This window comes from Ursus arctos, unplaced genomic scaffold (genome assembly GCF_023065955.2).
Source record: "Ursus arctos isolate Adak ecotype North America unplaced genomic scaffold, UrsArc2.0 scaffold_21, whole genome shotgun sequence".
NCBI lineage: Eukaryota > Metazoa > Chordata > Mammalia > Carnivora > Ursidae > Ursus > Ursus arctos.
In genome coordinates this window covers 19,888,074-19,910,877 of record NW_026622886.1, presented here as the reverse complement: position 1 = coordinate 19,910,877, position 22,804 = coordinate 19,888,074, and the positions used below count along the sequence as shown (strand labels likewise).

The 22,804-nt window shown below is 42.7% G+C and overlaps 1 protein-coding gene across 5 annotated transcripts in view; it reads left to right on the top strand.

The window, feature by feature from the left end:
• The first annotated feature begins 525 nt into the window (after positions 1 to 525).
• The window catches only part of CRADD (CASP2 and RIPK1 domain containing adaptor with death domain), a 323,020-nt gene continuing 300,741 nt past the window's right edge, over positions 526 to 22,804 (top strand). For all 5 annotated transcript variants that reach the window (XR_007189707.2, XR_006409702.3, XR_006409701.3 and 2 more), the window contains exons 1-2: positions 526 to 680; positions 2,008 to 2,311. Coding sequence is in view for 1 of the 5 variants with exons in the window: in XM_026499899.4 (XP_026355684.2) it covers positions 534 to 680; positions 2,008 to 2,311 (451 nt within the window). In the remaining 4 variants the exon portion in view is untranslated. The remainder of the gene's footprint in view (positions 681 to 2,007; positions 2,312 to 22,804) is intronic.

Sequence of the window (22,804 nt, the reverse complement as noted above, 5' to 3'; positions counted from 1 at the left end):
GAATGTCCCCAATTCCCCGTGACAAATCCTTTTCTTTCTGGAGTAGCTAGCTGATTGCTGCAGCTGTATCCCGGCTTACTGACTTGTAATCTCTTTGTGGACAGGAATTCTGTGATATATAATGATATAAACGACCCTACCTTTTAGTGGAGGGAAACAGATGACAGATAATTAAGTAAAAGTTTTAATAAGATGGTGATACGTGCTACAGATAAAAACAAAGTTGGAAAAGGGAGGGGGAGTGCCGGAGATGAATGTTGCAATTTTAAATAGAGTGATCATGGAAGGCTTCGCTGATAAGGTAACTTTTGACACCTGACTATTTTTTATGTCAGTTGTGTACAAGACTGTGGTGGAGTTCCTGTGTTAAAGTACTTTTTTCCTTAGATAACCCCCTAAGTGATGCTACTATTTTCCATCTTCAAGCCGCTATATTGTTTACCCACAGCAAACATGGCGGAAAAGGCTTCAGTCCGACACTTGGCCCCCCATAAAGATGGCTACAGCACTTCCTGTGTTTGCCCTCAACAAAGATGGCGACAGCACTTCCTGTTCAGGGCTTTCGCCTTCAACAAAGATGGTGCTTATGGTACAGGTTTCCTAACAGTCTGGATTCCGGTTGCGGTTTCTTTCTTTCTTTTCTTTTCTTTTTTTTTTTTTTAATATACGTGTTTGCAGACGTAAGTAACAGGAAACCAGAAACCCCGTATCCATTTTTTCTCGAAGGCCCCGCACCGTGGCGTCTGCGGCCTGGGCCCTGCGTGGCTCCCCCGCGCCCCCCCTTACTTGTTCGCGGCGTTTCCGAGCCGGGCCGGGGTTGGGGTGGTGGTAGGGCTGCCGGGGGGAGGGGCTCTCCCCCTTCGGTCCGCTCCGAAGATCGTTCCCAGCACCCACTTTGTAGTTTGTCAGATTTTGCCCCGAAAACCCCTCATAGTTCTTCGTGTTCGTAACACAACAGGACTTAAGCTGGCGAGGCAGGGAGTAAAAAGTTCCGAATGGGAGTCGGCAGCCAAAAGTGCACACCGTCCCCCTCACCCGCCACCTCCCGGACGTCACCGAGGGCTGCTCGAAGGAGTGGCGTCGGGCCGCCGGCCGGTCGTACTTTCTGTGGGTGCCTGGAAGCCCCATCTGCCGCCTCCTCGCCACTCCCCATCGCTTCTTTACTCTCGTAGCCTCCACACAAGCGCCCTCAAACTCGGGCAGTGGTCTTGAAAACAGGCCTTGAATTCATGCGTGGCTACTGACCAGGACTGGTGTGTGGACATTTTTTTCTTGTAAAGAAAAAAAAAATCCCCACTAAATGTCTCATACATGTGTGGTTCCGGCAGTGTTGTGATAGAGATTCGGAATTCTTACAGGGAAGGGGTGGAGTCTGTGACCATATATAAGGTTTATTGTAGAGGCACACACAATAAATATTTTTCTTGGAGGTAATGGTGAATAGGGCTTTTCTCTTAGGGGAAAAGAACCTTTAGCCTATTGGTACCTACCGGTTTCTGGTGCCTATTCCCATTGTTACACAGGTTCAGCAAATGCCCATGGTCAGAAAGGCACCTGCATGCATATTGGCAGTTTTTCTGGTATTGGGGTATATCTGATGAAGGCTATATTAAAATAAAGCCCCTGTTTCTTTTTAAGTATGTTAAAATGAAATGCTGCTCTGTAATTCTCAGATCAAAGTTGCTTTTTAAGCAGGGTCCCTGGCCCAGTTTTTTTTTTTTTTTTTTCCAAATCTCTTTATCAAGCAAGGAATCGAGCTAGGATTCATTGTGTGGAAAACAAAAATAGAAAAGATGATTCATATTCACGGTTGTTCAGTATGTTCGGAAACATTCAAAATTACTTTGCTTTGGTTTAACAGCCGTGTACTAAACACCACGGCCTGGCACTCTGCTAAGGTTCAAAGTTGTACCTGACCTTAAGGAGCTTGTGGCCGCATGCACGGTGCTGTTTTAGGGGGTTTGGTCAGCTCCCTGTAATCTGAGCTACTATTTTGTCTCTTCCCAGGGAGAAATGGAGGCTAGAGACAAGCAAGTGCTTCGCTCCCTTCGCCTGGAGCTGGGTGCGGAGGTACTGGTGGAGGGACTGGTTCTTCAGTATCTTTACCAGGAAGGGGTCTTGACAGAAAACCATGTTCAAGAAATCAAAGCTCAAGCCACAGGCCTCCGGAAAACAATGCTACTGCTGGATATCCTGCCTTCCAGAGGTCCTAAAGCATTTGATGCATTCCTAGATTCTCTGCAGGAATTTCCCTGGGTTAGGGAGAAGCTGGAGAAGGCAAGGGAAGAAGCCATAACGGAGCTGCCTGCAGGTAGGCCTCAAAAAGATCACTGCAAACCAGCCGCAAACTTGTTGAAACTGTGTCCTTTGGATGAGAAGTTGGGGTTTTAGGCTAGGAGTGAGTAAGGAGTTTGGACTGAAGGCACATGGTATTGGACGTACAGGATGAGGAGGTGGAATTAGGAAATGCAGGGAAGGAAGAATGAGCTGTGATTGAGAGGGTGAGGAGGGAGGTCAGAGAATACATTTAGAAATGCTTCCAGGGAAACTTGGCAAGTCACTTGGGAGGCATGTTCTCATCTGAGAGCCAGGTCATATCTCAGCCCTTGGCATTGGGAGCCATTTGGAAAGTGCAGATGGGAGAGCAGGCATTAGGCTTACTGATAACTGATTTGTGGGGTGCCAGAGCTGCTGGCTGGAAAAGGTCAGCTTCATGAAGGAGGAGACAGCCTCTAGGAAGGCACGCCTTGCACCTGTTCCCTGGGCTATCCTGCATGGCCAAAGGGGATTATTTAGAAAGCTGGTTAAGTAAGTTTTTAAAGGTTATTGATTTGAAGTTGGTCTTTTTAGTTTGGCTTTGTTCAGACACCCAGAACATTTAATGTTATAAGAATAGTAGTTTGGGGAGGGTCGCGTTTTGATTTTAAAGAAAGTTGGAAGCTATGGAGAAGAGAAGCAGTTCCGGTGTTAGGAGCCTGGCTTGTAGCAGGAAGAAGATGTGATGTGAAACACTTCTCCTCTTAACAACTCCATGACTTTTACTGTTTTACAAAGCTGGAGGAGCAGAGAGCTGAATTGGTTAAAAATTAAAATAAAAAAAAAAATCTATAAATAAAATAAAATTAATTAAAAAAGAAATAAATAAACAAAAAACTGGAAGTTGACTTGCAAATTTTGAACAGTTAGGAAATCAACATTCTCTGGAGTTTTTGAAAGCTGTGATAGAACTCCTCCAAGACAGTGGTCCTCAGACTTTGTTGTTGCAGTTTTAAAAATACCAACATAACTGGTTAAAAAACAAATGCCAGTAGTAAAAGACCAATTTTATTATTTTTGTCCCATGGACCTCATATTTTGTTTTCGTTTTTGGGTTTCCTTTTCATGGACCTCATATATATATATATTTTTTTAAAGATTTTATTTATTTATTTAACAGAGATAGAGACAGCCAGCGAGAGAGGGAACACAAGCAGGGGGAGTGGGAGAGGAAGAAGCAGGCTCATAGTGGAGGAGCCTGACGTGGGGCTCGATCCCGTAGCGCCGGGATCACGCCCTGAGCTGAAAGCAGACGCCCAACCGCTGTGCCACCCAGGCGCCCCGACCTCATATTTTGAATGATTTTTCAGACCACACGTACTAACTAATCATGATGAATCCTTCTATTTTTATTAATGACCTATGTCTGAATATCTGCTCTGCATGAGATAACCACTTAACTTAGGAAAGCTTGGTTAAATCCCAGTGGAAAAAGCAAACTCATTTTCATTTCCTAGCATGGCCGAATTACAGGTAAAAGTGTTTTAGGGTTTTTGAAATACTGAAAGTAGCCATCCTTTCAGGGCCCCAGGAATTCTCAAGTTTGAGTGTCCTTACAAAATTAAATACTTCAGGTGTGTGAACAGATCCAAACTAAAGTATCTAAGACATTTCTGCAACTTTACTGAAAGCAGAATAAATAACATAGAACTGGGGACACATTAAGAGAAGTATTAGGGTATCCAGTGTCTTTTCCTGGTATTTGACTTAGAGATTCCTCTTGGCACCAGATAGTTGGAAACAACAAAACAAGCAAACCGAAACCCCGTCACTACCAAAATATTTCATTTAATTTTACAATCGTTTTGGGTGATGTAACTAGTCCTGTTGTATGTTGTTTATAGAGGTGTGACCCCATTTTCATGGTTTCGGATTTATTCAGAGAACAAGAAAAAAAAATTATGATTTTTTTTTACCAAATGGTGAAAGTTACACAGAAGTTGAGGAAAAACTAGTTTGTTTTTAAAAGTAAACAGAATGAAACAGTGTAACGTGAGAAAAATTGAGTTTGCATGAAGAATATTAATTTGTTAGTTCTGTGGGTGTGTTCAAATGGAAAGATAGGTTGGCTACTATACAAATTTTAAGTACACTTGTTTTACTTTTCGTCAGAGTAACACAGCTATTTACAAATGTTTTGAAGAGAGAGTTTGATTTACATATGTTTTCTATATACCTTCTGCAATGATAATAACAAACTCACTTTTAAAATAACTTTTGTTAATTATTGAGTATTTTAAGTAAGATTATAAAATACAAGTAAGGTATGGAGAATAATGGTGCAGGGAACACCTGTCTCCCCATCACTCAGTTTAAAAAAAATATATATTACCATTGCCTTTGAGGACCCTGGGTGTTCCTCCCCAGGCCTACCTCAGCCCCAACCCCTACTTATTGGTAAATCCTGACTTTGACGTTTATCATTCCCTTCTTCACTTTGTAGTTTTTTCCCTCATAAAAATCACTTTTAAAATCCACTTATGGAAAATCTGCAATACCATAAGTTTTAGCAAGATAAAGATATAAATAAAAAATATTATAATGTGTATGGGAGAATAGGGGATGGAGGAAATGGTAGATTTAATTTTAATTAATTAATTGGGAAATGATAATTTTTAAAGGAGTTCTTAGTTAACAGCCTTCTCTTATTTGGGACCTTAAACTTTCAGTGTTTAAATTAATTAAGTTGATGGTGATATTTTAATTCTAAAATTCATTGGGACTTAGTTAATTGAAAACCTAAGTGTTTGTTTGTTTGTTTGTTTTGAAAATCCTGGAGAGAGTATCAGAGTTGAGATGCCTTCAATTTAATATTCCTATAAAAAGTGCAGATGGACGCAGAGGTCTTTTTCCCAGGACCCCGTGCTTCTCCAGTGTTGTAAGAGTAATTTTAATAAGCTTTTAAAAAATCCATTTAAATTTTTGTGAAAGCATTTTTGAAGTTCGAGGAACTAAACTGTAGGAAGATGTGGTGCTTATATATTATGTGTATGTATTAACCTCGTATGATCTTTTACTCATTTTGATTGTCATTATTAATTAATTTGTATAGATTTGGTGGTCTCCTCTTGGGAGGTCTGAGAACCAATGGGCAGGAATGGCTTTCCCTTTGGCCAAAAGGCCGAAACTTCTCCAAGAATGAGCTGATTTAATTTTATTAAAAAGTGTTCTTGTTTTGGGCTTCTCAGAGAATCCTGGTTTCCTCTTTGCTTGTTTATTTTCTGTGTTTCACTTGTAAATTTTGAGTTGCCTCAACAGGCCCTATTTGGTGATAGATCCTAGTTAGTTGCTTTTTATTAGAGAAGAATCCAGGTGTATCTTAATCCTCTCTGGTCTCTTAAACCCTACTCCCAGCAAATCCTAAAACATAAAAAAACAGCTTAAACCTTTGATTCTTTCAGAGTCTACCTAGCTGATGGGTCTTCCTATTTATGTTGGGAAAAAAAGTCTAAGATGTTAATGCTTAATTGATTTTGTGTTTTTCTCACCCTGTGAGGACTCTTATATTTTAGAAGAGAAATTCTGGCAATAAAAATTACTTAAATCAGGTTGGCACTGTGGAAGGGATACTTCATGGTGTGTCCCTTGTTGGCCAAGGTCACGTAGTAGACAATAGATCAGCTGGCAGTCCTCTCTGGGCTCCTGTCTGGTCTTTTAGGAGATGAGAACAGTGCTGAGTCTGGGTGTAGGCAGCATGTGCCTGCCTGCCTGGCTTTTTACTGTTCATGAGCCATATCTGCTGACAGGGTCTCCCTGGTGCCTGAGCTAATCTAGATCTGGAAAAGAGGTTTATGGCAGCCCCAGTCTCACCAGCTGGTGGGACTTAGCCTAAGTCATGGTGGGAGTGACTCCTGGGCCCCAGGACTCCCTGTTCCACCGTGTTGGCCCTGTTTGTGGGACTGGGTCTCTGCTGTGGTTCTCACTTACCAGTTTTACGTTAGGCTTGGGAGGTTTTTTTCCTCCCCCCTTCTCTGTAGGCTAGATTCTGGCTTTACGTCCTCTTAGCCACTGGCAAGGATGAAGGACAGATGTCTTGGAACACAGCTCAGTGCCTCATATGTTAACATCAGATGCCTCAATTCTTTTTTTTTTTTTTTAAAGATTTTATTTATTTATTCGACAGAGATAGAGACAGCCAGCGAGAGAGGGAACACAAGCAGGGGGAGTGGGAGAGGAAGAAACAGGCTCATAGCGGAGGAGCCTGATGTGGAGCTCGATCCCGTAACGCCGGGATCACGCCCTGAGCCGAAGGCAGACGCTTTAACCGCTCTGCCACCCAGGCGCCCCAGATGCCTCAACTCTTGAGCCTCCTATGGCTGTTTGCGTCAACTTTGCTTGTGCTTGAGCTGGTCCTCACCACGGACCCTGTGCCCTGACACTGGCTGCCCTCACTGGCGCAGGATGCAGGGCTGGTCTGGTTCCCCACTATCCAAGGGCTCCAGGGCTCAGCCTGTTCCTTTTGGAGTTGGCCTTGTGTGACCATGCAGAGGCCCATCAGCTACTATCTCAAGATGTACTCTGGCTCTCAGATGTATACTTGGCTCCATCTGCAATTACTGAGCAATAATGGCAAAAATCTGAGGCATTGTAATAGGTTTACTGGAGAGATTTCTAGCCTGGGATTCTCCAGTCATACCATGAATTGGCCCTACTCTGCATATAATAGGTTCGATGTTGCTCTCAGTTTATGTAGTTTGTGGTCTCTGCAGGCACTTCCACTGCAGCTGGGTAGAGCTCACTCTGTGGCATCCTGTGTACTCAAGGGGGAGTGGTGGGTCAGCGTCCATGGCGAGACCTGTCCCTGTGTGAGGGCAGAGTCTGCAGGGAGCCCCAGTGTGATCATCCTACGCCGCCTGAGGACCAACCAGATACCGGGCATGAGGTAATGAAGACATGCAAAGGACCTCCGGGTCAGCTGAGGGGATTCATCGATTCACCGAAGAGATACCGAGTATTGACATCAGGTGCTAGGATGTTGTGGGAAACAAAGCCCCTGCTCTTCTGGAGTTTACCGGATGCTATAGTCTGATGGGGAAAGACAGTAAGTGAATGAGTGAATGCTAGTGCTACGAAGAAAAACTGTGTCTGGTGGTGAGGAAGGGCTCCGCGCATGGTGCAGGGTGGTCAGAGAAGGCCTCTCTGCCACGAGGACGTGGGGCAGACGCCTGAATCCTACAGCAGAGTGGATACCTGGAGGAGGAATGTTTCAGACAGAGGGGACCACAGATGCATGGGAGCTCCGGGGGGAGCCTTCGGTGACAGTGTGGCTAGAGCCCAGGCCCGTCTGGGATAAGAACCTTCCTCACAGAGAGCTGAGTCACACTGAGAGTCAGCAAAGGCCCAGTCTCGACCACTTGTTGTTGTGCTTCCCAAAATGTGAGATGTGTGCACAGCCGTGATCTTGGGTGGTTCTTTTAAAATGATTTTAGATGAAATGCAGATATGGGAGTGAATCACATGGTGAGAGAGTCATTTTCTTTTTCTTTCTGTTTCAGTGGTGATGACATGCAGGTGAAAGCCTCCCTTTGCTGTAGCATCTCTCTTGACACTTGCCAGTTTTTCTTTTTAACAAAGAGAAAAAAGTTCCTTATGCCTAAAGCCTTCTGTGAGCAACAGTATTTAGCTGGAATTGAGTTGTGTTGCCTTCTTTCTGTTGCATTAGTCTAATGGTTTCCTTCCATTTATGGCAAGTAAAACTTTTCTATTTATGAAGTTACTTTTAAAAATACATTGCTTTTATTTAAGTAAAAATGAGTCACATAAAGAAAAATTCTTTGAAAATAATGATATGAAGATGTGGCAAAAATTGTAAAGATGGTTTTCATGCATTTTCTCATTTAAAAAGAAGGGAGTTTGGGGCAGAAGCCATCCCTGGTTGCATAGTTGGGGAAGGAAGGCTCCAGCTCTAGTTCAGATAGAAAAAGTGCCAAATTCAAAGTCTTTATTGTTTGGTCCTTCAGATTATGCATAGTGGCTGGGAATTGGTTAAATTTATTAATAGGATTGCCAGAATGACTTAATTTTACATTTTCTAAATTATAAACATGTTCAGAGTCAGCAAGATGGAGACATATTCTGGTATCCCAGAATTTTAGGCCACGAGAGACTCACAGATCATCTAATTTTTCTCTGAAAAAGCTGAGGCCCATGGAGATTAAGTCAACTTGCCCATGATTACATAGCTAGTTAATGTAATTTATTGCTGAACTAGAATCCAGGCCTTCCAACTCTTGATTTAGGATTTTTTCTGCTATGCAATCTTGACCTCCCACTGGGTTTGAAATGGAATTATATTATGCTGTGGTGTTAATAATTGAAAGAAGCTTTTAAAAAATTGTACTAATGCTTTTTTTGTATAAGAGGAAAATTTTCAAGGGCTTTTAGAGGTATACTGGGATGAGATTTTGCTAAAATATTTTATTTGTTTTAATGCTAATTTTAATCATTTAAAAGGAAATTTTGATAGTTTACTACTGCATTTTATCAGAAGATTCCCCCCCTGCTTCTGCAAGGCTGACATAAAGGAAGAGCGGAAGACTTTTATCAAGTATTTATGGGACTGATGAAATAATGCATCTGTTGGCAGCTAATTGTAGCTCTTTCTAGGAATAGCAAACCATGTGACAGGCCTCTCCCCAGCAGGGATACCTCCATTTCACTTTTAAAAAATGGATTTAGTGTTCTTTTCTCTTAGAAATTCTCACTGTGACTTTTTTCTCCCTCCCGTGGGTGTATGGGCCACTTGGCTCCATCAATCACCCTATTGACTCTTGTGGTTGATTTCGCTTAGTGTTTCTCAACCCTGGCTTTAAAAAAACCTGCTGATCCCTAGACTTCAACACAGGCCAATTCATGCCAAAATATGTGGAGGTGTGATCTGGGCAGTGATATTAAGACACACACACGTACAATCACACATACACACACATGTGCACACGTGCAAGCACAGGGACATGCACAAACACCTCATGAAGTTATTTTAAAGTGCAGCCCCAGTTGAGAAACTTGAAATCTGACCAGCTGATTAGGCGTATGGCTCCTTTGTCACTTGTTGCTCCCCAAGTATGAGCTTCCCAAAGTTGTGTACTTGCTTGAAGAGTTGTTCTTGTTTTCTGGTGAGGTGAGGTGGAAAGGTGGTAGGAATGGAGATACAGAAGGATATGTAGTTTTGTTTTGATTCTGTAATCACAAGTGTTTTTAATTCTTTGAATTTCTTGAACGTTATTGCTCAAGAATGTTCGAGAACCCCAGACCCCACACAGGTATGATTCTGCTACCAATACTAAAATCCATTAGAGCTCTGTGGGGCTATATGGGCTCGATGTACACAGAACAACATTGATTGGAGCGTTTTGAATTAGCAGATAAATTTGGATTCGGGGGAATTATTTTCATTGCCTATTCACATTGTTAGGTAATTACAAACCATCGGGAATACTTTGTGCTCTGTAGATCAAGTTGTCCAAATGAAGACAGAACTTGCCAGTAGAGAATGAGTTGGATGCTGCCCTCAGATACAAAGTGAGCTGAAGATGGCTTGAGGATGGGTGAGAGGAGAAGAGAGACAAAGTTAGGAAGACTGGGAATGGCTTAGCCAATAAAATAACTATACTAGTATTTATTGGTGGCTTCACTTTGTGCCAGGTACTGGTCCAGGTCTTCATTTTTTAATTCACTTAATCCTGGCACTAACTCGGTGAGACAGGTGGTCTTATTACTGTTACTACACAGATGGGAAAATGGAGGCACAGAGATGTTCAGTCACTTGTTCAGGGTCATTCAACCCAGTAGAGTCAAATTTGGAATTCAGGTCCTTCAAAGCCCACTAATTCATAGCCTATGAAAACACATTTTCAAGATGTGCTTTTCTCTCCCTCCTACTCTGACAACCCATGGCTGCTCCGGAACCCATCATTTACCAGCCCCCAGTCGTCTTCCCTCCGCTACTCCAGTCACTCCAGACATGCAGCCCAAGAGGCTTCTCTGTCTCTTTCCTGCCTGTTGTCAGAAGACTAAGTTCTGGTTGGTATCTCTCTCTCCCCCATCTCTTTTTTTTAATTCTCTTTTTGGGGGGCAAGGTTGAATGTGAGGCCATGTGGGGGGTCAAGGAACAGAGCCTTTGGGCTGCTCCTATTCCAACTTGCGACCTTGAGCGTAGAAAAAGCCTAAGTCTTCTTGGCTGTGATTAGAAGATAGCGCACTGGCTCTCCTCGTACTGGAATCAGGTTCCACTTTTGCAGCTCTTAAATCTTGCTATTGAAAGCTGAAAGCCATCAGTTCGAATAACCAGCTCTTCTGGTGGCACAACCGTAAGAGTTTAACCGTACGCTTAGCAAGGTAGCTTTCTCTTTTTATGGGTGTAGTTCAAACTTGTAGGCTGTTGTTGTAGCTAGCTGCAGGAATGTTTGCCTTTGCTTAATTTTAATAGGCAGCTGTGTTTATACTTGTTCTTCAGTTTGAACAGCAAGGAGTATATGTATATGATTCTTTGGAGGGCTTTTTCCCCAGAGAAAAAAAAGGGTATATTGTACTTTTCCAAACAGTAAATTTTAATTGAGAAGGAAATGTGACCTCTAAAAGAAGTTTAGTCCTAGGCTTTATTTTTGTTAATGTTATAAAAGAAATCTTAACTCCTTGTAAGAAGTGCCAAGTTGACAATTCCTGGAAATGTTCATGTTCTATTTATGCTCAGCACCACAGCAGAGAGGGTGGTGACGCTGTTACCAAAATAATACTGCTGAGATGTAATAAGTGGCAAAGGAGAGCTTTGTGGTTTCATAACCTAAATATAAGACTTTTAAAGCATCTCTCAGTTCCACCATTTGTGTACGAGGTGTATGAGTGCTGAGTGGTAATGACCAAGTTGTTATGGAGATTTGCAGAGCCAGCAGAGCACATCTGCTGGGACCTGCCCTGTTGTTAGAACTGTAGAAGGTTAGAGGCGGAAGGGACCTCAGAGACTCCCAGTGTACAGGTGAGGAAACTCAAAGATGTAAGTAAGTCTAACAGCGGGTATATGGGCTCTTTGGTTCAAGCAGTAGACTTCTTGTCAACATAAGCAAAAATAGGAATTTCTCTAACGTATACTGGGTTGTTCACAACCTCGAAGGAATTGCTAAAATGTCAGGGCTCAGTAAGGGAGGAATGAGGCAACTCTGGGGCCCTTTGGCCATTGATGACCATCTCCAGCTGAGTTCCTCCACTGTGCCTTCTCTCAAGATTCAGTATCTGACTGGCTTAGGTTAAGTCATGAGCCCTTCCTTTAGGACACCAGAGTCCCTGGAGTGGGGAAGGGACAGATCTAAAAGGCAGAGGTGAAAGCTGATTAAAAGATGGCCACTATACTATATCACACCCATTCTTTTTATATTGAACAGGTTCCACACTTGTGGGCCTGGGAAAAAATGATAGCCCTTTAAAGAAGGAGAATGTTCCACATCTTAGTACAGCAAGGCCCAGGTCAAAGGCCAGAGGTGGTAGGAAAATTAGAGGAGAGCAGTTTTTAGAGCAAGATAGGTCTTCTGAAACCTTTCCAAAATCACAAGATATTGGGGGGAAAAACAGATAAAAGAATGTTGAAGTCAGGAGTTGGGTAGAAAGAGAATTTGGATTGGGTTCTGGCCTCAGGGCTTTACATACATAAACTCACTTTATCCTCATAGACCTTTGAGGTTGTACTATTACTATCATTTGCATTTTACAAATGAAGGTATTAGACGAATTGCCCAAGGTCACATAACTTGGTTATCGCAGAGCTGAGATTTGAACACTGGCAGTCTGGTCCTCCAGTCCATACTATTAATTGCGACGCTCTTCCGTGTCCCTAATATCAGTTCTTGGGTCTGTTCAGTGTCACGTGTCTCAGAGCACCTGACCTGGGCTTGCTACAGCTTCTTTATTTGCTGACCCTTTCTTCCCTTGGGTCTCACACGTAGCCAACATTTTCATTGTGTTTTTAAAAATAGTTTACCAAGTTAGAGGTTAAAAAAACACCAAAGAAGATAAAAAATATTTTCTAAGAGATGTGATTAGACAAAATAAAGTTTCTGAATGAGATTGACATGGCAGTTTTTGTTTGTGAGTCTTTATCTCTTCCCTTTCAATTTCTTTTTATTATGAATCAGCCCTTTGTTGGTGCTGTGGGCAATTGTCCTTTTTTGGGCCCCTTGTATTTGAGCCCTTTTATTTCTTCGTGTGCCAGGCAGGATCCATTCAGAAGACAAAAACCACACAGTAATGTGAACAAGGAAAGTTTAATATAAAGAATTATTAACTAGTAAAAGGTTCATTGTGCTTAACTAATGAAGGGGTAAAGAGGTCTACTTTTTCTAGGGCTGAAGGAGAGTACAGGATGAAAGCACTAAGAGCTTGCAAGAGGCTCCTCCCCACCCCCAAGACTGAGTTTCAGTCCTCCTTGGAGATGAAGTGACTGCTGGTGGCCAGTGAACTTGCCAGAGGGTACAGGCTGGAGCTGGTCTGTAATAACAGCCCACTGGGTTGAGAATCTTGGTAGAGCATGTGGGTGGACCAGAGTTGATCCTTAGCAGTCTGCTGAGTGGTAGGAAATTCCCTGGAGAGTAAGCACCTTTGGGTTTCCCAATTGCTACTGGCAGTACACTTTAGAGGGGATAAAGCATCCCAAACACAGTGAAAAGCCCCTTCCTCTGCTATGGCCTTTCGGTGTCCTTCCAGTGCCCTCTTTTGATGAAAACGAACACTGCACCATCTGGCAAAGGAGAAATGTTCACAGGGTCCAGCCCCAGTGTCACAAAGCAGGGCAAAGAGGGTGAATGTAGAGCTCAGCAGTAATACATCGCTAATCGGTACACCTCATCTGTAAAAGGATGATAGTATATAATTCCCAAAGTAGTTCTGAGAACCCGATTTATTCATTCATTTAGCCAGCATTTATTGATCGTCTGCCATTGCTGGCTGTTCTGCCAAAGCTGTGGGATTATGGTGGTCATTGTCTATTGTTGTTTGTTTGTTTGTTTATCTGTCTGTCTCTGAAAATAGACTGTGATCATCTCTAAGGCAGAGACTGTTTTTACGTCTGTACCTGTAGCACCTAGCTAGCATAGTGCTAGATATCCACTAGTCCTCACGTGCTTATAGAGTGAGTGAACGCAGGGCTATGAAGATGAACGTAAAGATGGAATTGTACCCTCAAGGAGTTTAAATTATAATTGGGGAAAAGCAGAGGCAAACAAAATATACTATGGTATTCTAGTTATCTGTTGTTGTGTAACAAGCTACTCCAAAACTTAGTGGCTTAAAATAACAGTTGTTTATTTTTACATGAATGTACAATTTGGGCAGGGCTCAGAAGGAGGCAGCTTATTTCTGCTGTAGCTAGTGACGGTAGGGGTGGCTTAACTGGGGCTGGAGGAGCCACGTCCCAGACGTGTCATTCATATTTCTGGTAAATTGGTACTGCTTGTTGGTTCCTCTCCACATAGGCCTTTCTGCAGGTGGCTGGGGTTTCCTTACAGCATGGTGGCTGAGTTTCAAGACGCAGGAAGTAGAAGCTGCTAGTTTCTTAAGGCCTGGGCCCAGACACTGGCATAGTGTTAACTCGCTGTATTCTTTGGTTAAGCTGTCCCAGAGCCCAGATTCATACAGATGACATAGAGACCTCACATTATCTTGGGAAGTATGTCAAATCATCTTGGGGCCTTATGGCACTGATCAGATATAGTGATTTAAAGTACATATATTTGTTATCATAAATGGAAACTTAGCTGTCATACATGAAAGTGATTTGTGAATTAATAACAATTGTTCTTACTAGTTTAACAAAACATATGTTTTAAAAAGTGAAAACAGCTCTTTTTCCTCCCAAATATAAAAGCAGCACATATTTGTTGTTAAGAAAGGCTCTGGAAAGATACCAAGAAAATGGAAGTCACCCGTAATCTTATTGCCCAGAGATAACCACAGTTTATAACGAATGAGGAGTGAAATGCCGTATTTGGGTTTTTACCCTAGGACATTGTTTTAGAAGCTCTGTCTTTTCTGAACTCCGGTCTTTTCCAGAAAGTTATTATTTACTTGATACCAACTCTTAAATCTGGACTTTCTAATGTGATACCAAATAAAGAATAAAGTTCAGAAGATTGTATGTGTGTGTGTGTGTGTAAAGAACACACACACACAGACACACACAGACACAGACACACACATAGTTTCCTTTGAGAGTAAAACTTTCTGAATCAACTTGAAGTAGTCTTTTCAAATCATTAAGGCTAGCCCCTAGTTGTTTCGTTTCAGTTAGCAGGGTGGGGGTGGGGTGGATTGGACTTAAATGACCTTCTCCAATTACTCTTAAAGAACTATGAGGAATATTTTTCACTCTGTTGTTTGAAGTATTTTTCTGTTTATCTTTCTATTAGTATCCTATTTCAAAGTGTTTCACTGGGATATTATATAACCTGATTTTTTCCTAAGTCTCCTGTTTGTATGCTTTTAAATATTATGTTTCTAAATCTTTCCTCTTCTTTGTTATTCCCAAGCTGTTCCACTATAGGTGATTAAGCCTTTGCCTGTGGCATTTTAAGATCTATTTATATCCCTCAAATTGACTAGATTTGTAAATATGTGAGTCTTCTGGATAGTAGATTAGATTTTTTCCCCCTTGCACTTGGAAAGACACTCCTAATGACTTTTTTCACTAAATCATGGAGTGTATTTCAAAGAAACTGTTAAAACCTTCGGTGGAATAATCATATCTCATCCCTCTCCTTATTACCAGAGTAAACACCATAAACCGTTGTAGGAGGGGCTGTGTAAGTCAGGGGAAAGAGCAGGTAGGAGGAATTCTAAAACTTTGCCTCCTGCATTATTTCAGCAAGCATTTGCTGAATTTCTGTTTGATGGGAGTTAGGTATGGCAATTAATAAAATATAATCCTGGCCCTCAAGTTGCTCCAAATAAATGAGATGATACATGTAAAGTGCTTAGAATAGAACCTGGCATCTATTAAACATTCAGGGAATGTTAGTTGTTGTCATTATTATCATTAGAGGTAACTAAAGAGTTGTGACAAAGAGGTATGTACAAGGGACAGGGCAGCTCCACCCAACCTGTGGTAAGATGGGATTGGGGAAGGCTTTAGAGAGTATGTGTACCGTACCTTGTGTTTGAGTGTTGAAGGGTAAGTAGGAGTTCGCTAGAAAGGCAGACGGGAAGGGCATCCTAAGCAGAGGTAACAAAGTGCCAAGGCATGGAGGCGATGGCTGTAGGTGTATGCAGCTAGCACCTGGGGGTGGGGTGGCGTGGCAGCAGCCAAGGCTGGGGGTTCAGGCCCAGGACTGCTCAGCAGAGGCCTTGAGTGCAGTATAAAGGTCCAATCTGTGATGGAGCACAACTGAGGACATTTGAGAAAGGGATGGTCATGAACAGACTTGCTTTTAGAAAGCCTCCTCCGGTGGCATATGGATGGGAAGCGGGCCGAAATAGGGGCAGGGAGCCCAGTTCGGAAGCTGTTGGAACAATCTAGATGAAAAATTGTGAGGACAAGGCACTCGCATTGAGGATAGAGAAGAGGGGAATGGGTTTAGAGAGATTTAGGAGGATGGATTATTAGATGTCTCCTGCCTGGGGGGTGTATGGTCCCAATGGGGCAAAAAGTGGTTGTGGGGCATGGTGTAAAAAAACGTCAGATATTAAGATTCAAAAGGGCCACAGGATATAAACAGATAAGCAGTTATCCATGCTATGGAAATTTCAGGGGAGGGATACAATTAGAGAAAACCTGTCTGAAAAGTTGTGAGGAGATAATGATGACACGAAGGTTGAGAAACACGGGCTTAAAAAGACTCATCGCTTGATTGAGCTGTGGCCAAGGGAGAAGAAGGATTCTAGCATGATATCTAGATTTCTGGTTTGGACAGCTATTCATAGGCACCAAGAACGGATACCCAGTGTGTATGGTTGTGTACACGTTAGGCTCCTTGAGTATAAGCTAATAGTGATTCACATTCATTGAGCACTTACAGTGAGCCAGCCCCTTTAAGTGCTTTACCTTTGTCAACAGTGTGAGGTACAGGCTGTCCTTACTCTCACTTGCCGTAGGAGGAAGCTGAGGCCCAGCTCAGAGCCCCAAGCGCTTCATTGCGTGGAAGTGCCGGGTTGGCATGTGGAGGTGTTGGGTCCCAGCTCAGGATGCAGTCCTTTATCTGCCGTGTGATGTTCAGGCAGATTATTTTGGTTATTTTCCTCTTTTTTTTTTTTTTTAATGATTTTATTTATTAGATAGAGATAGAGACGGCCAGCGAGAGAGGGAACACAAGCAGGGGGAGTGGGAGAGGAAGAAGCAGGCTCATAGCAGAGGAGCCTGACGTGGGGCTCGATCCCAGAACACCGGGATCACGCCCTGAGCCGAAGGCAGATGCTTAACCACTGTGCCACTCAGGCGCCCCGGTTATTTTCCTCTAAATTTTAATTTCTTCATGTTGTAAAATAGCTGCTCTGCTCTAAGAGTAGTTGTTGAGGCTAACCGAGAGGATATACGGATGAATCTCTCAAACATGAAGTGCTGTGTGAATGTAGGTGGTATCTTTCATGTAGTCAGTAAATGCCATTTTTTCCGGTTAAGTGTCTGGCTCTTGGTTTTGGCTCAGGTCATGATCTCAGGGTTGTGAGATGGAGCCCCTGGACAGGCTCTGTGCTTAGCAGGGTATCTGCTTCTCTCCCTTTCCCTCCCCCCCCCACCCCCGCCCCCGCTCATGCTTTTTCTCTCTAAAACGAATAATAAAAATAAATAAATGCCATTTTTCTCCGTTGCCTCACTTCTGTCCTTCCCACTCTGTGTTCAGGCTGCTCCCAGTTAAGACTGGAAGAGCAAAATGAGAGCCCCCCACCATTATCGCTGCCACTGCCTCTGTGTCGTCTGACTCTCCCCCTCCTACCGATCTCAGAAGATGACTCAGGCAGCTTTTATTTCCTTGGGTTTTCATGAATGTCCTCCCATTTGAACACAGTGATCCACTTCTCAAGCTGTGGTCATTTGCTGCTCCTCACAGCTGTTTTCACAGAGGCCATCAGTGACCTTTGGTTAAGTCCAGTGGCATTTTTCGGTTGCCACTTGCTGTCTTGGCAGCATGTGATGTGGGGGGCTACTCCCTTTCATTCTTGATGTTGCCCCCTTCCCTGTTTTTTCTCCTGCCCCTCCATCTTCTCTTTCTCAGCTTCTTAACTCTGCTTGCCTCTTCAATGCTTGTCTTCTCTGGAGTTCTGTTAAATTCTTCTTTTCTCCCTGGCACTGTTCTCCGAGGGCAGAGCCCGTCTGCGCCCTGGCTGGATGACCACCTCAGTGCGAGCTGCTTCTAAATCGCTCTCTCCAGCCCAGATGGACAGCGGCCCTTCAGTCCTCTACCTTAGCTCAGCATGGCCAGAAGAAAGCCTCACATCGCTCACAACAAACATCCTCTTCTTCAATGATATTTATTTTCTCCAGCTCAAAAATATAGTCCTATTCAAATAATCAGAAGAAGGTGGTGTTTTTTTGTTTGTTTGTTTGATTGTTTGATTGATTTGGTCTTTTGAAAGCACTTAGCCCAGACATCACATCACATCTTTCTTGAAGCTTTGTGCACCCCTTTCATGGCTGGCTGAGAAACCCCTCTTCTGTGTTTCCAAAGCACCAGGGGAATATTTGTCTTATGGCACAGCCATACTGTGTTAGAATTTTGTCCTCAAGTAGACTGTGAGTTCATTGAAGGCAAGAACTTAGCTTTTCATCCCTGTAGACCCAGAACCTAGCACATTGCCAGACATCTGGATCTGGGGCCAATACATGTTGGTTGAGTGGATGAATCTGTGGTGGCCTTATTTGCTCCCTCCCTTTCCTCTTAATGTCCACACGTCATAACTGTTTATATTAGCCTGCTCGGGTTGTCATAATAAAATATCCAGACCAGGTGGCTTAAACAACCAAAATTATTTTCTCATAGTCCCAGAGGCTGGAAGTCCGACACCAAGATGTCGGCAGGTTTGGTTTCTTCTGAGGCCCCACTGGCTTGCAGATGGTGGCCCTCGTGCTGCCTCTTCACATGGTCCTGTACTCTGTGTGCGAGCATCCCTGGTGTTTCTCCATGTGTCCTAATAGCCTCCTCTTATAAGGGTACCAGTCATATTGGATTAGGGCCAGCCTAATAATGGCCTCATTTTAACTTAATTACTTCTTTAAAGACTCCAAATACAGTTGCATACCTAGGTATTGGGGATTAGGGCTTCAACATAGGACTTTTGGGGAGGCACAGTTCAGCCCATAACACTATTATCGCTTTTTAAAAAAATTTATTTCTCAGCTTTCCTGGATAGTCAGCAGATAATAACTCTCTGGTTCTTGATCCTCCTTAACACTGATTCTTTGGCATTTCTTAGAGGTTGCTATTTAATATTTGCTGGGTGCCAGCCTTTACCCATTCATCTCACCAAACTTAAAACAGAGTGCAATTTTTAACCTGTCTGGTTATCAGACCATTTTATCAGTATTATTATTAACTGTTGTAATAATGACCTCTCATGTGGGAGGGTGTTCTTTACCTCCTTGCTGGTGCAAATTCCACTCATGGAGGTACAGGTTCGGTATAGGAGTGGATACAGCAGTCAGAACCCTTGAGGCTCGTCTCTGCCCAGGGCCAAATCATTTTGAAGATGAGAGAAATTCTAAGACTGAAGATTTAAGGCTTTCACGATTGGCCCCTTTGAACTGATATTCCTAGGAACACTGCATAAAAGAAAAGCAAAATGAAAATCACCCTCTCCAACAGGCACATACCCCAACAGACTTGTAACAACAGAATTGCTCTTGCCCACCAAGAGAATAGTTTTGTACACACAGTAGCCTTGGTACTTAAATTCTGGGCTCCTGCATTAATCAGCATTTTTATGATGTTCAACTTTCTTACAGTTTTAATCTACAGCCCCTCCCCTGGGCCACTGGCTAGCTGACTTCCCTTTCGCCCCTTCATTTCCCTCAGATGCCCTAGAAACTTGGCCTCCTGCTTCTTTTTATTTTCACCCCTCCCCCACACCACTCAGGCTTTCACTTTTGCTTGGGTTTCTCTTGCGTCAGGCTGCAGTTTCCTTATTTCTCATGGTGTCCCTTCTTCCTGCTCTGTTCACCTTCTCTTCCCTTCCTCTTTCCTTCCCCAACAGTCTTCTCCTTTTAGAGGCAAGCTGAAGTTTCCAAGCTAATTTTGGCCTTTCTCTGCCACCTTGCCTTTGGTATAAAGCAGGGGGTTGGCAAACTATGGCCAAGTCCCTGTGATCTATATCGGGTCCACTACCTGTTTTTGTGTGGCCTGTGAGCTAAGAATTTACCTGTTTAAAGGGTTGGAACAAAAACAAGGCCAAAGAAGAGTATTTCATAACATGTGAAAATTATATGAGATTCAAATTTTTATGTCGAGAAATAAAGTTATTGGAACACAGCCAAGCTTATTTGTTTATGTGTTCTCTGTGTCTGCTTTCACGCTATACCGGCAGAGTTCAGTAGTTGCAATAGAGACTTTATGGCTCACAAAGTCCAAAAACTATTTCCTCTCTGGGCCTGTACAGAGAAGGTCTGCCCCACGCTTCGTATAAAGAGTTAGAAAGGCCGGAAAATAGCTTTGCATGGCAGGAATCAGTTTTGTTTACCTTTCTTTTCTTGGTGCTTACCAGAGTGCTGGATTAAAGCTAATGCTTAGTTCTAAAATTGTTTTGAGAGTCAAAAGTGGAGAGGCCTTTCTTCAGGGCAAACTTTTCCTGTGAAAGTATGTTATTATCTCTGCCATTTCTTTTGAATTAAATTTTGCCAGAAGACATTTGTCATACCAGGGCCATTGAACCTTTTCTTTCATTTCTAAAATTGTACTAAAGGGAAAAAAGAATTAGGTAAACCAAACAGATAAAACTCCTTTGTACTCTGCACACTCACACGAGGATTTAATTTCAGCTTATCCCATATACTTACTCATGGTTTAGTCTCAAAATGTTTAAGTATTGGGGTGATGAGATAATGTTAGCATTTGAGTACTAACCACAAAAAGAGTTAAGCAAGGTTTGCCATCATGAGCATTTGGCTTTTGTTCTCATCCATTAGGTATTTTGTGTACTTTGTACAACCCCCTATCTTGTCTTTGTTTTCACCTCCTTTGAAGGAAATCATTTACCATTGAAACTCAACCTCCTGACAGGTAATGCCAAGTAAGGGTAAGAAATTTCTTCCCATTCCCCTAGATAGCCATTGTACTATTTCTGTCTATTATTCAGAAATGTGGCTGTATGAGGTTTCTCAATCCCCTAAGGCGTTCCGTAACAACACATTTTGAGTGTTCACAGAGTGCTGTGGGCTGTAAAAGGCATCAAAGTGATTACATCAGAAATAGAAGGTAGAGCCCTTGTCCTTCAAGGAGTTTGTAGTCTTTATGGCAAGAGATGGGTGACATGCAAGTGAATTTCTAATATTTAACAGTGGCCTGCAGAGAAATACCAGTGAATGGAGTTTCACCAGAGCACGAAGCATGAAGGAGTCATCTCGGTGGGGAAGAGCGGTAAAGCAGGGGATGCTTGTAGGGTGACTCTGAGTCCTAAAAAGGGTAGTCTTCTAGGGAAGTCTTCTAGGGAAGGGCAGTCTTCTAGGGAAGAAGCCAGTCCATACAGAGTAGATACTGAGTACTTCTTCCCAGATATCTTCCCAAGATGCTTTGCTGGAACATTAAACCCTAATGGTGCAAATGGAATGACTTTTTCCCCAATAAATCCAGCTCCTCCTCCTGCCTTTAGTAATGTTGTCAGTGTCACTTTGTTTTCTGAATTATGTACCTGCCCTTTTCACAAAGCAGGTCCTTGAATGAGTGGGTTCTGTGAGGGGAAGGACAGCAAATAGATTGTTTGGCTCAAATGAAGAATTGATGTGTTTAGAAAAGGAGAGAGAGACAGGTAAGAGAGAGATGAGCTGATGGACGATCTTCATGTCTACGCAGTGGTTTGGGTTGAGAGGGTAAGGAAGCGAGCTTTGAATGTGAGGAAACTGGTCTAGGGAGAGAGAACATCACTCCATCTGCCGTCCTCTGGGGCTGACTTCAGCTGCCCCATACCTTCCAGATTTCCCCGGATTTTAGCTGAGATACAGACTTCCATTCTGCTTCTCATTTTGACTTAAGAAAGTTGGCTTCAGGTTGGTGCTGTCAGGCCTGATAGTGATAGGCTTTGGGGAGAAACTGCGAATCCCGCGTCCCAGGTGGTATCTGACTGTGACTCTGCATGGCATGAAGCTCAAGCCTGCAGTTGCCTTTGTGAGAGGGAACTAGCTCAACCTGGTCTTCGATGCTGTTCAGGGTCTTCTTGCCTCCAGGCTCCTGAGAGCCTTGTTCACACAGTGCCACCACCCCTAATCTGTATCTTCCTTCCTCCTGTCCTTCCTCTACTCCCTAACAAAACAGATAAGCAAACAGAAACCCTGTAACTCTTGGCAGGCAAATGCAATGCACCTTATAGGTGCTGTGGTGTGCCTGTGGATGGGGACACAGCTCTCGGTCGTTTGGCATTGTCGATAGTTCTTGGGAGAGCAGTGACCCTGGATAAATGAGATAGACCCACCCTCCCCAAGGGGACTGTTTTTCCGCACTCTGGGCCGTTCGAATTTGGTAAGCTCCATTCTGATTCATTTGACAAATGGTTTAAATCATTTATATTTTTCAATTCACTTGGGAAATGAAAACAGACATAAACTAGACATTTTAATTGTTTTTAGAACAATGTTTCACACCTACTATAGACTCGCAGAACCAGCCAAATGCAGCTTTTGGCTCTAAGGTTGCTGACTGCATGCTGACTGTGTTCTTGAGGGTAGAAGTAAACAAAACCACAGATGCTTACCGCCTTCAAAAGGGGCAAAAAGGCAGATTCTCTAGAAAGTAAACAAAAACACAGATAAAAACAAAAACAGGTGCTGTAAAGAAGACAGGGGCCAATCAGATGTGGTGTTTTGTTTTGTTTTCTTTATTAAGGTCCTTTTAATTTAAAGAAGATTTGAATAAAAATTATGGTATACTTGAAAGAATGAGAAATCAGTTGATCTAGGCTCAGATATTGGCTGTTTCCCACTGGTGCGGTGTCCTGGGACAAGATTTTTATTTTTTTAAGTAACTTTTTACTTTGAAATCATGTAAGACAAGAAGTTGCAGAGGTAGTACAGAGAGTTCTCAGGTACCTTTCACTCAGCTTGCCTCCCCGCAACGAAAATATCTTGCACATCGTCAACCAGGACACTCACATTGATACTATTAACTTAAACATGACCTTACTGGGATAGTTTTAACATGTTTTTAATGGGTGTGTGTGTTCTATGAAATTCTATCGCATGTAGGTTCATATATGCTTTTGTTTTTTTATGTACACTTGAAATTATTTGGAGTTGTGTGAATAATTAGTAATAGCAAAATAGAAAAACTGGAGATTGCTTAATCTGGAAATCTCAGTTTAATACTCTTAATTA